At 43.3% G+C, this 13390-nt stretch overlaps 1 protein-coding gene across 2 annotated transcripts; it reads left to right on the top strand.

The window, feature by feature from the left end:
• Positions 1-5765: 5765 nt before the first annotated feature.
• On the top strand, positions 5766-9754 carry LOC119292229 (GDP-mannose 3,5-epimerase 1). Of its 2 annotated transcripts, XM_037571061.1 has the most exons (7): positions 5766-5949; positions 7501-7917; positions 8338-8431; positions 8527-8656; positions 8723-8855; positions 9013-9220; positions 9388-9543. In XM_037571061.1, exons 2-7 carry the CDS (start codon positions 7502-7504, stop codon positions 9541-9543), a joined length of 1137 nt encoding a protein of 378 aa, XP_037426958.1. In that variant the 5' UTR covers positions 5766-5949; position 7501. The 2 variants fall into 2 exon arrangements, with proteins under 2 accessions (XP_037426958.1, XP_037426966.1); XM_037571069.1 differs by lacking the exon at positions 5766-5949 and having other exon boundaries at positions 7502-7917; positions 9388-9754.
• The last annotated feature ends 3636 nt before the right edge of the window (positions 9755-13390 follow it).

Raw genomic sequence — 13390 nt, 5'->3', positions numbered from 1 at the left:
TTCTTTGCATATCGGCTGAAATCTTTTTATTTCCTTGGTACTTCACAAGAATCCTGTTAATTGTGTCGCACGAATCCTTCGATTTTGTTTCTCTGCTTATTGATTCTTGATGCGCTTATTGATTTTAAATTGCTTACATATAAAGTTGATTAGGAGGATGGTAAAGAAAGGATATGAGATAATTTTATAAATTGATGGTTAGATCAGTTGGTTGTGCACATTATTATTGTGCGGCAGGTCACGGTTTTGATCCCATACTTTGGCCATTATTTTTTTGCTACGCACGCCAGAGACGATGGACAGGCGAGGTGGGCCGTATGGAGCGCAGTCGAGGCCCAACTGGATGAAAAGTTTTCTGTCATATTAAAAAAAAATAGTAGATTGATAGCAGGTTGATTTTTAAAAAGGTGAGGGGTCATCCTATAAAACATGTGTGACGGACAAAGAATACCTATTCCCTTTGATAGTAGGTATAGATAAGCATGACAAATATATGATGTATTCTTGTCCTTTTCCAACAGAAGAGCTCTACCCTAGCACCGCTTCCGCATCTCTGGTCGTTCCCTTGCACTCCTCCATGGCGGCTGGGAAGACGGGCCACCACCGAAGCCGCTCCCAGTAATCGCCAAACTGTACCTGCTAGATTAACGAGGTCACAGCCAAGGCCGACCATCGCCGCGCCAACTCATGGGTTCGATGTGGGTTTATTTGCATATTATTTACTTAAGAAAATGGTTTGAGGTGAAGAGCCAAAGGCCTGAAGCAAAATGTTCCTAACAGAACGACGATCTGCAGGAAACAAGGCCAACGCTATGTGTGCCTGCAAGATTGAAGATCCCAGATATTTTACTTTTCTCCATGATCCTACACCATTCTTGCTTCATGTAGATCCCTTTATCATTCATTTTTAATTTTTTATTGTTCAAATCTCTATATGGTTGTCATAGATGCTATTACAGGGATGTAGCACTATATTTTCATGTGTTGTGGTAAACAGAACACCGTTTGTACTGATACATATATGTTTTTTCTTTTAGTTACAGCATCTTTTTTCGGACTGGTCGGGCTTCTAGACTTCTAGATTGGAAGAAGTTTGTTTGAAATCTGCCTTTGGGTATCAGAAAATTCAGAATAAGTTCCTACGTACACCAGCCGTAACTAGATAACTCATGTATTACGCAATGCTCTGCACCATTATCCGTGGAGTATTTGCAGCTGTATTATTTGTCGTTCCATGCTCAATCAGGTGAGTCTATTTTTCCATTTTTGATTCATAGTTGCTGGCACAAATTCGCCAGTGCATTACAACAATTTCCACATGTCAATTGGGGAAACATATGCCCATCATCAGTGCACTTTTTGCCAAAAAAAAATTTGCTAATTTGTTTTTGCTATTTTTTTTTCTGTTCTATGTATACATGCAGTTCCAGCATTTAGCTGCAACAACTATTTTTTCTTTTCTTTTGCTGTTAGGGCTTGCGGCCATACATGTTAAACAATAAGCGATTTAATTTGTGGTCTAACAATACGTTTGATAATAGTTGCAACTAAAAATAGATCTAATTTTTGCTAATAGTGGCCAAATAAAAGAGGATCCAGACTATGACAAGTTTACATTGTACAGAATTGGTGCTAACAATAAATTTATCTCTTTTCTTCTTATTCTATATTGATAATAGCTCCTGAATTGATTTTTAATTACCACTCCCCCTTTGTAGAATGATCAGGTTTTTATGCATGAACAATAACCCTGTTTTGTTTTAAGAATGGGGCTCTAAAATGGAAGGAGGAGGAGCTTAAGTTCAGCAGCCAAATATGGTAGGCATGTTGTGTATAGAGTTTGCAAGATATGCTGTTCATTTCTTACACTTAAAAAGCTTAGTCAGAACAACTATTTCATATTCCAATACATAATGAAAGCACTTTTCTTATCTTCCTTCCATGCTGTTCATTGCGTGATTCGATAACCATGATGACAGGCAACTTGACTATTTTGTATCTGTATTTCAATCTGCACCTAATCATTTTCTTTCTAAAGAACACCGCTGAAGTTTCATTACACAGGAAGTGAGTCACTATGGCTATCATGGAAATTCGAGTATTTAGCATTTTCAGTATGTTATTTCCCCCTTTTTTGTGAGTTAACTGACATAAGGTTGCTTCAAATGGAATATGTACTGATAGTTGCATCACATCATGCATTTCCTTCATTTTAAGCCTGCCAAGTTACTTGTGTGTCCGTCATGATATTGGTGCGATTTATTTTCCTAAGGGTATATTCATCTCATAAGAAATTTATTTTGTGTGGCTTTTGTCTTCCTAAATTTCGTGTGTTTTTTTCCTAGTTAGCTAACCAATTATTATTCTAGCGCATGATCTACTAAGAGCTTTTTACCTTATTGTACAATTTATCATTCTAGAATACTAGACTTTTCTCCACAGTTAGGATGTCGATATGAAAAGTTTGATTCATGTTTAATCCTTATAGAGCTAAGCTTAGCTTAGAGAAACTGTGGCGTGATGCATGCCATCTGTGTCATACAAAAATATTAAATTCCATTTCTTCATTTTTGTACATCAATATGTTGCACTACATGAGGTGAGACAAACTCAGAATGGGAGCAAAATAGTCCTGACTATTGGCGAACTCTTCTAGCTCGCCGTGTTCCCACTGGTGGCGTTGTAGTCAGGCCCAACAATTCAACTTGTGAGGATAACATGTAGCCCGAACCCAAGAGGGAATGGATTTAATTTTTCCAGGACAACTATTTTTTATATTTATTAAAAATTTGCAGCCATGTTCACTTGGGCAACACCTATACCTATTATAAGTCCTTCAAGTTCAGACAAGAAAAAAATTAGATATCCTGAAATCTTTACTATACAATCATTTTGGTCTTCTTGAACTTCAAATGACATCATCAAAAGATAATTTATGGTTTGTATTAAACTTGACCTTTAGATATGCGGGGTCATCAGGCACTATAGATATTCTTTTTCCCCAAATTTCTAGAATATGAACTAAGAATTCAATACTCATTTGATTTTAATAGGATGCTTCGATCAAGACGTGCGTTGCACATGCAAGCTTACTAGTACAATGAGAAAGCAAAGTGTAAATCCCGGAAATTGCTTTTGGAGGACGAGCTCCATGAAGGCCTCCAAATGCAAAATTCAAAATTCGTGAAAATTCATTTTTTTAGATTTTATTTTTTTTGAAAAAGTTATAGATATAGATGAAGGCATAATGCATAAGTGTGTAAATTTTTAGGATGAGATACATCGGAAGAATGGCTGTGCAAAAAAAAATCTGGAGCTTTTTAACACATGATAGTATCCATCCTTCCGGACCATGAATTTGTATTTTTTGTACAGGTCGCATTTCAACACATTTCATCCTGAAATTTTACACACATACCCCTCACATCATTGTTTACTTGTACTCCATCCGTCCGAAAATACTTGTCATCAAAATGGATAAAAAGAGATGTATCTAGAACTAAAATACTTCTAGATACATACTCTTTTATTCATTTTGATGACAAATATTTCTTGACGGAGGGAGTACAAAATTTTCAGATTTTTTGAAACCAAAAATTTTGAATTTTGAGTTTATGAAAAAATCAGCCTTTATGGAGGCTGAGAGCTAAACACCATTCTCTGTAAATCTTTCCTATGCTCTTTTTAATAATGATGGTCACCATGGATAGTGAACCTCCAACCTGAATATTTCCATTCATCTTGCCTATGAAGTATTTCAATGCCTTACAAGATAGGCAAGTGAAGCAGAGCAGACATGTGATGGCGATAGAGATACAACAACATCTTTGAAACTGTTGCGTCGACGTGACAGCACAAAAACACCGTCAAAAGGCAATCATAGCCTAGACTGCACCGTACCACCACATGCATATCAACTTCAGTACTTGACGATACCACTGGTCGCAGCGTGGCAACCTATGATAGGATGGTTAGGTGGACAGTGGTATCCCCAGCAGGGCCGGTCTTGAGATTTAGGGGCCCGGGGCGAAACTGGATTCTAGGCCCTTAACATAAACGTAAAAAACACGAGAAATATGTTGATTATTTCTAATTCCTTGGGTCCTAATCATCTATAATAAAAACGGATACATCATCAAGACTAGCAGATGATTTAAATGCACACGATCACTCACTTTGTTATCATCCATGTTGATGTTAGCATATCTATTACGCGAAGTCCTCGTCTTATGGATTAACATTAGTTTAATCCTGCATAGCAACTATCAGCATGTTGCCAAACTAAAAAAATTGATAACCCTAATAATATCTCTTCTTGTAACTTGTAATCGCCTCTCTCAGAAAGTTAGGTTGACCGAGTGGGAGGCAACGGCCGTCCAGTCCTCCTCTGTCTCGAGGCAACGCCATGGGCGCACATGAGAAGAAGCGCGGGGAAGGGGGGGGGGGTCCATTCTCTCTCTTCCAACCCCGTGTGTGATCGGGTTGTTAGTACTCTCATAGATTAAGGAACAAAATCATGAGAGATATGTTTCCATAGCTACCTCTATTGTTTAAACGGAAATAACTACCACTAATTAATTGCACACAATAGTAATTGGCATATTATCAGTCGTACCTGCGCGCGGGCTCTCAACTTTGGATCCGGCTTGCCTGCTCCCTCCCCATGCTTCCATCCGTGCTCACACTTCATCCTACGGCTGTCTTTTTCTCTTTTTTCTTTATAATCTAATCATCTCCCCCCTGATTTTAAGGGGATGGGGCCGGACTTTATTTTGTTCCAATCAAATCATGCCACGTATGCGGGAGCACAGATGGGCGCACGCCGGAGGAGCAGGCAAGTCTCGTCTCTCAACTTTATCCAAAGTAGGAAGAAAATCAGGGTAAATGAGGAAGAGATACCTATTTTGGGATAGTAGATTAAAGAATGAAATCTTTGATTAAAGGAGAAAATAACATGGAATATTACGTGATATTTTGGCATTTTGGGGGCCCCCTTGGCGCGTGGGGCCCGGGGTATATGCCCCTCTCACCCCCCACCCCTCAAGGCTCGGTCTGATCCTCAGCCCATCAAGGTTCAAATGCTAGTGCTTACATTTATTATGAACTTATTTCAAGATTTTCGACGATGCACGTTCAGTGGGAGAAGACGTTTCCCTCGACTACGAGGCGTCTACAGTGACTTTGTAAAATCTCAAGATGATATGTCGGCTCAGTCTTTCGGAGATGCTCATAGGGATAGGATGTACATGTGTGCGTTCATAGAGGTGAATATATGCACGTAAGTATTATGAGCGCTTGCGTCTATGTGGGCTGGAGATACACAGTCCCTCTAACCATCCAACCACAGGTTGGTTCGCTGCCTATGAAGTCTTTCAACACCTTAATGTAAGTAAATGAGCAAGAGCAGACATGTGATGGGGATACAGCAAACACCTTGGCACCGTTGCGTCGACGTGACAGCACAAAAACGCCGTCAAAGGGCAATCATAGCCTAGACCACATGCATCAACTTCAGTACTACGTACTTGACGATACCACCGGTCGCAAAGCACCGCGAAGACCGGGACGAAGCGCAGACCAAACCGTGACCCCTCGCTGCCACCGGCGCAGCCAAAGGTAACGTGCACCAAGCCACGACCCCTGGCTGCCATTGGCGCAGCCGGAGGCAACGTGCCGCCGAGCCTGACGCACGTTCCCTCCCTCCATCCTCCTCCTGTATACTATTTGTCTTGTCTCGTTCCCTCCTCGGTCTCCCTCCACCTACCTACCCATCATCATCCCCTACATAACCCGATCTAGGTCGCGGGAAGTGCATCCATCCATCCATCCAGGGCCGCACACCGCCGCCTCGCCTCCTTTGTCCCCCTCCCGCCAGCCCCACGAGAAAAAGGGAGACCACGCCGCCGCCTCCTTCCCACCGCCGACGACTGCCCCGACACCTCCGGCAAGGTAAGCTCCTCATGCATCCCTCCATGATCGCCATCTGAGTCTGCTTGGGTGTATGTATGTATGAACTATGAACTGCCTCGTAGTAATTTGCATGTATGCATTGCTTGGTACCGGGCATGGGCGCCTGTACAATTAGGCGCCATGAATCGCAGGAAGTTCTGTGGTTGACTTGGACAGCAGGCGGGCGGGTGCTCGCTGTTCATGTGTACTAGTATCAGTGTATCGCCATTAGCCCCAAAGATTCTGTCAAGGAGTAGTGCTTGGTTGAACCATGTGCAGCCATAGTATTCTGTTTTGACCCCGAACCCACCGTCCGATCTAGTACAGCTCTCATGTTTTTTTTTTGAAAGATCGTACAGCTCTCATGTGGATCCGGCCCCTGTCACTGTCAGCATTTTCCAAACTTCTTGATCTTGCACCGTTTGCCTGAATCCATCTCCCCGTCAGGTTGCTCGTACTCGCAGGCCTTCCCGGGCTCGTTTTCTTTTTGACGTGATGGGCTGCCACAATTGATAGTGTTCTGGTCAGGCCTGTCGGCACTGTTCGTCTTCCCTCAACATATTTTCTAAGCCGAAGGTACCCGCCAACCATACAGAAGGTTTTAGGTTTAGCTTGTTCAGTTGTGAGAACCTGAGAATACCTCCAAGTCGTCCCATTTGTCTAACTATTGTGTTTTCGACTTGGTCAAAGGAGGATATCGCATTCAGTAGAGGCGACACTCCTGGCATAAAAAGAGTTATTGCGAATCAAGCTCGTGTGGACAAAAAATCAGTTTTGACCTGCCATTTCAAAATAAAAAGCTGATGCAAAACAACTGTTTTTCAAGGATAACTGATGATGAAACTGAACCAACACACTGCAGAACTTTTTTGTATAATCGTACATGGCGGTCTAGAAAGATTTGCAATGCTCGAAAAAAAAATTTGAGGCCGCATCGACAACACAGCGAGACTAGTGACCTTGACAGTTTAGGCCTCTTTTGGTTCGTAGGATATTACTGGTAAATCATGTTAATTCAGCTTATTAGTACTGTCCAGTTATATGGCCACAGCTGACTACAGGATGAGGCAATACAGTAATGTGGACAGTGCTGGTGCATCGTACACAGCATTAGTGTTGTTCGAAGCAAGTTGGATATTTTATTCCCAACGGTGTTGGCCTACAGTAGGTTTAATTAGCGGCTGCAGGCCTTCCAACCTTCAGTTGATGATCCCCCCATGCTTTACTATGCTCGCCAGACACAGATCCCTGTAAAAGCTGTCGATAGGTGTGTGTGCTGAACATAGATTTGGCTGGACCATGGCTCCACAGAACATTTCTGTTTGAAATATTTGAGACACATGACAAGGAATTAATGAGCAGCCCTCTAAGCAGTGGATGTTTACTGATGTACTCTGTTCAATCTTAGCACTTTTTTCCCTCTTAATTCCATGATATTTTTTTGTGTCCTAGTTCGAATTAAGTGCCTATCTGAAGGGAAATTCAGTAATGCTTCATATCAATTTGACTTCTAGTGTTACTCATTTTTATTTCAAATTCTTTGAACAACAGAATGGGGAGCACCGACGAGACTGGAACTCCCTATGGCGAGTACACCTATGCTGAGCTGGAGAGGGAGCTGTACTGGCCATCTGAGAAGCTGAGAATCTCGGTCACTGGAGCTGGTGGTTTCATTGGATCCCATATTGCTCGCCGTCTGAAGAGTGAGGGGCACTACATCATTGCCTCAGACTGGAAGAAGAACGAGCATATGACCGAGGACATGTTCTGCCATGAGTTCCACCTTGCTGACCTCAGGGTCATGGACAACTGCCTTAAGGTCACCACCAATGTCGACCATGTCTTCAATCTCGCTGCTGATATGGGAGGCATGGGGTTCATTCAGTCTAACCACTCTGTTATCATGTACAACAACACCATGATCAGTTTCAACATGCTTGAGGCCGGGCGTATCAACGGCGTGAAGAGGTTTGTAACTTCATTTACCCATCTAGCTGAAGTGTGCTATGAGCTTGTCCAGAGATTACTTGAAAAGGGTTTATTTGGAATTCAGAAATTACTTGAAAAGCTTTCTCAGGCAAGAGTGATAAAACCTGGAGTAGACATTTAATGTGCATGGTGGTCTTTAGAAGCTTTGTTAAAGATGCATGCTTGCATTTGACAAATATATTCATTAGTGGCATATCCAGATCTGTTTCTTGTCGAGTTGATATTGACGCTACCAAACTGAACTTAAGAAAAAAAGTAGTGCTGCTACGATATCAGAATTAACTCTGTTTTCCTTTCGAATTGTTTCAAGTACATGTCTACTTTGCAAGTACATTGCCTCAAATCCAAATAACTTACGTATCCCATATCGATTCAATTTTGTTTTTTTTGGTCCTGCAGGTTCTTCTATGCCTCGAGCGCATGCATCTATCCTGAATTCAAACAACTTGAGACAAATGTGAGCTTGAAGGAAGCTGATGCCTGGCCTGCTGAGGTGAGTTCATAGGAAATTGATGCCATTTTGTATTATACTCAGATGTGTTAAAATATCCAGATTTTAACTTCCTTTATTACTGTGCTACCATTCAGCCGCAAGATGCCTATGGCTTGGAGAAGCTCGCGACCGAGGAGCTGTGCAAGCACTACACCAAGGACTTTGACATTGAGTGCCGTATTGGCCGTTTTCACAACATTTACGGTCCCTTTGGAACATGGAAAGGTAAATCCACAAGCTCGATCATAATGTCACCCTGAGGCAAAATAATTCAATTTTGCAATTTGTTAGGCGGTCGTGAGAAGGCACCAGCTGCCTTCTGTAGAAAGGCTCAGACCTCCACCGAACAGTTCGAGATGTGGGGTGATGGTCTCCAGACTCGATCGTTCACTTTTATCGACGAGTGCGTCGAGGGTGTTCTGAGGTATATAGCTACTCGTCACATTATCCACATTATACCAGACAGAACTACATTGTTTTACCCGATAAAGGGAATATATTAATATCAAGAAGATATCAATTAAAAACTACTGCCTTGGCAGAAATGATAAATCAACATATTGACAAACTGTACTTTGTAGATTGACAAAGTCAGACTTCTGCGAGCCCGTGAACATCGGAAGCGATGAAATGGTGAGCATGAACGAGATGGCTGAGATTGTTCTCGGCTTCGAGGACAAGAAGCTGCCCATCCACCACATCCCTGGTCCAGAAGGTGTCCGTGGCCGCAACTCTGACAACACACTCATCAAGGAGAAGCTTGGCTGGGCCCCCACAATGAGGCTCAAGGTAATGCAGCATAATTGTCAAACACTGACAATTCCAACGCCACATGATAATAACACCTGAAGCTCTTTACATTAGCACAGATGCAGGCTGGTCCTGTTATGATGGCTTCAGTAAAATCCTCAGGAAGTCGAAGATAATTAATAACAATACCTATGAATTCTGTGCAGGATGGCCTAAGGTTCACCTACTTCTGGATCAAGGAGCAGATCGAGAAGGAGAGGACCGAGGGGAAGGACGTCGCCCTGTATGGATCGTCCAAGGTGGTGTCCACACAGGCGCCGGTGCAGCTCGGCTCCCTCCGCGCGGCTGACGGGAAGGAGTAAACTATGCAGATCAACGCCAGGCCTATTATGCCACTGCCCGTCGAACGGATCCTTCCATGCGAAAAACATTCAGAGAATAGCACAGCCTGCCCTACCTACCTCATGAGCGATTTTAGCAGATTCATGCGCGATTATCTTTGTGTCACCGAATTCCTGGGATACCAAACTTTTGATTGGATGAAGAATAAGATCCCCCTTTTTTACTTTGAAAGCTGAGCTGTATTGTGTGCTTTGTTGTCCAGATCTGGCCATCTGGTCAAACAATTGGTCACTAGATGACTTGTTGCGCCGATGGCATCGACTATAACCAAAACTTATGTCCTTCGTGAAACCCACCGAAACCAAAGTAAGCTAACACATGAAGTGGCAGTAGGCCAGCTTAAAGTTCTTACATGTATGTATAGACCAATAGATAAACATAGTAGCTCCATTGAGTAGGTGAACAGAATTGAATAGAAGCTCTGAAGAACTCACTCGCAGAGCAAACAAGCTACTGGCGCAAGTAGCTGTAATTGCTACATAATTTGTTAGCCTATTAGCTTCCAATTAATCTGCGAGTGCATATATAATAGGCTGCAAACCAAGGCTAGCAGTCCTTATAGCAAGCAGGGCGTCATATAAAATTGGGACTGAACCAAAAATTATTCATCCCAATGCAGTTACAATCTATGAAGGGTGACGAGAAAACTTATTTTTACAAAGGAATCATAACATTAGTGAGGATTGGTCGAACTGAAATTATCGCCTCAAGCAGTGGATCATCATCACCAGATTGCAGAGTTAAGTCTGCCCAGATAATCCTATGCCCCCTGATTTTCAAGGATACACAATGGAGAGGTGTATCAGTAGCAAAGAGGAAGAGCCAAGCGGCTGATATAACGCTTTTTAGCATACAGTTCACACGCCACAACTACAAGGACACAAGCAGCTCGCCTAGTCGAACCTCAAGCCACAAATGGCGACGAGGCATGGTTCAGACTGTTAAATGTAATTTTAGTTTTTGTATACCGTATAGCGTATAGTATTGTATACGGATACCTGTACCTTGTACAACTTGGCTTCCAAGCCAACTCGGCTTCCAAGCCATCTATATTAACATGCAACCGGTGTGGACTCAAGCACCGTTCCCGTCATCACGTTTGACATGGTATCAGAGCCCCTCCTCCCGTGACCTAGCTGCCGCCGCCACCGCCGCCGCCGAAGACAAACAAAACCTCGCCGCCGTTGCTGCCTTCAAGCCGCCGCCGCCGCATCAACAACCAAACAAACAACCTCGCCGCCGCTGCTGTCTTCAAGCCGCCGCCGCCGTATCAACAACCTAGACAAACAACCTCGCCGTCGCTGCTGCCTTTAAGCCGCCGCCGCCGCATCAACAACCAAACAAACAACCTCCGATCCGATCTAACACCATGAGCTCGTCGACATCAACTTCAGCCCTGGCCGCTGCCCTCGGGAGCCCTCCAACTTAGCTTCTGACGCGAGATAACTTTCTGCTATGGCAAGCCCTCATCGTTCCGGCGTTCCGTGGCGCCAATGTTATGGGCCTTCTCGATGGCTCCGACCGTGCTCCAGCCAAGATCATCGAGTCTGATGGCTCCAATGGGACGAAGATCGAAGCTGAAAACCCTGCGTATGTGGCCTGGATTGCTCGGGACCAACAGGTGTTGCGTTTTCTTCTGAATTCGCTCTCTCCAGAGATTCTGTCGCATGTTCTAGGCACGGATACTACTGCTTCGGCGTGGACTGCCGTTAACACTATGTTCAAAACAGCATCTCGCACCAAGGCTCAACATCTGCGTGAGAAGCTCAACGACACCAAGAAACTGACAATGACTGCTAATCAGTACTACACCAAGATGAAAGGCTTCGCTTCCGAGCTTTCAGCACTTGGAAAACTGATTGGAGATGATGAGCTCCTAGGTTACCTTCTGCATGGTCTGGACAAAGGTGAATACAACTCTCTTATCACCACAGTTCATGGAAACCCTAGCACCACCACAGATGAATTTTATGAGCAGTTATGTGGATATGATATGCGCAATGGAGTTGAAGAGAATGGCTCGTTTATTTCCTCTGCAAATCTGGCTCGTTGGGGCTATGAGCGCTCACGTGGTCGCACTCCACCTCCACGTCGTTACTCACCTCCTCCTCCTCCTCTCCGTGGTCGCAGCCCTGACAGTGGTTGTTCCTACCGTGGAGGGGTGGTGGTGATCGATACCGTGACAATGATGATGACCGTGGTTGGCGTCGTGATGAGCGCCGCAATGATGACCGTGGTTGGCGCCGTGATGACCGTAGAGATGATGAACGTGGTTGGCGTCGTGATGATCGTAGAGATAATGATCGCTGTGGAGACCGGCGTGATGATCGCCGTGATAGGCGTAATGATGGTGGTGGACGTCGCCCAGATCGTACCCTACCAAGTATGTTGACACCGATTGTCAGATTTGCAAGAAGCATGAACACCCTGCTAGTGATTGTTGGTGGCGTTATGCTGATGACAAGAAAAAGAGAGATGATGTGAGAGATGATGCAGAAAAGGGGGCACTTCTTGCTGCTGCCCCATATGGTGTTGACACAAATTGGTATGCTGATTCTGGAGCCACCGATCACATCATTAGTGAGCTGAACAAGCTTCTCATCGCCAACAAATATCATGGGCAAGACAAGGTCCGCACTATTGAAGGCACATGTATGAACATCAGTCATATTGGTGATTCAATATTACGTACCCCTCATGGCTCCTTTGACCTTAAAAATATTCTTCTTGTTCCAAATGCATCTAAGAACCTTTTGTCTATTCATCGATTTACTCTTGATAATCTTGTCTTTATTGAGTTTCATCCTTTCTTCTTTTTAATCAAGGACCAGGCAACTTGAAGAACTCTGTTTAGGGGCCCTTACTATGGTGGACTCTATCCTTTGGTGCCTATGTTTCATGAGACTTCCAAGCATGCTTTCTTCACAATAAAGCCGTCATCCTCTACTTGGCATCGGCGTTTAGGACATCCTTCTTCTTTTGTCGTTCAGCAAGTTCTTAGGAGAAATAAAATAGCTTACACCCTAGAGAGTACTCCATATGTTTGTGATTCTTGTCAGTTAGCTAAGAGTCATCAGTTGCCATATCATGTTTCCTCTAGTGTCTCCACTGCTCCCTTGGAGCAAGTTTTTTCTGATGTATGGGGTCCTGCCCCACTCTCTGTGGGAAAACATACATATTATGTAAACTTTATCGATGATTTCAGTAAATTTACTTGGATATATTTGCTTAAGAAGCGTTCTGATGTTTATCAAGCCTTTCTTAATTATCAGCAATATGTTGAGCGCAAGTTTGATAGGAAAATTATTACTATGCAAACCGATTGGGGAGGCGAGTATGAAAAGTTAAATGGTTTCTTTCAAAGGGTTGGCATCACTCATCATGTTTCATGCCCTCATGCTCATCAACAAAACGGTTCTGCTGAGAGAAAACACTGTCACATAGTTGAAGTTGGTCTAGCATTACTTGCCAATGCCTCCATGCCTTTAAAATATTGGGATGAAGCTTTTATAACTGCCACCTTTCTCATAAACTTGCTTCCTAGCAAAGTCCTAAATTTTGACACTCCTATTGAACGTCTCCTTCATGTCAAACCAAATTATGATGCTCTTCGAACTTTTGGTTGTGCCTGTTGGCCAAATCTTCGTCCTTACAACAAGCGAAAGCTTGCTTTTCGCTCAAAACGGTGTGTTTTTCTTGGTTATAGTCCTCTTCACAAGGGTGTCAAATGTCTTGATGTTTCAACAGGAAGAATTTATATCTCACGTGATGTAGTTTTTGATGAGAATGTTTTTCCTTTTGCCTCCC

This window comes from Triticum dicoccoides, chromosome 1A (genome assembly GCF_002162155.2).
Source record: "Triticum dicoccoides isolate Atlit2015 ecotype Zavitan chromosome 1A, WEW_v2.0, whole genome shotgun sequence".
Lineage (NCBI taxonomy): Eukaryota > Viridiplantae > Streptophyta > Magnoliopsida > Poales > Poaceae > Triticum > Triticum dicoccoides.
Note: the sequence above shows the minus strand (reverse complement) of the source record. Positions and strands in the feature narration are given on the sequence as shown.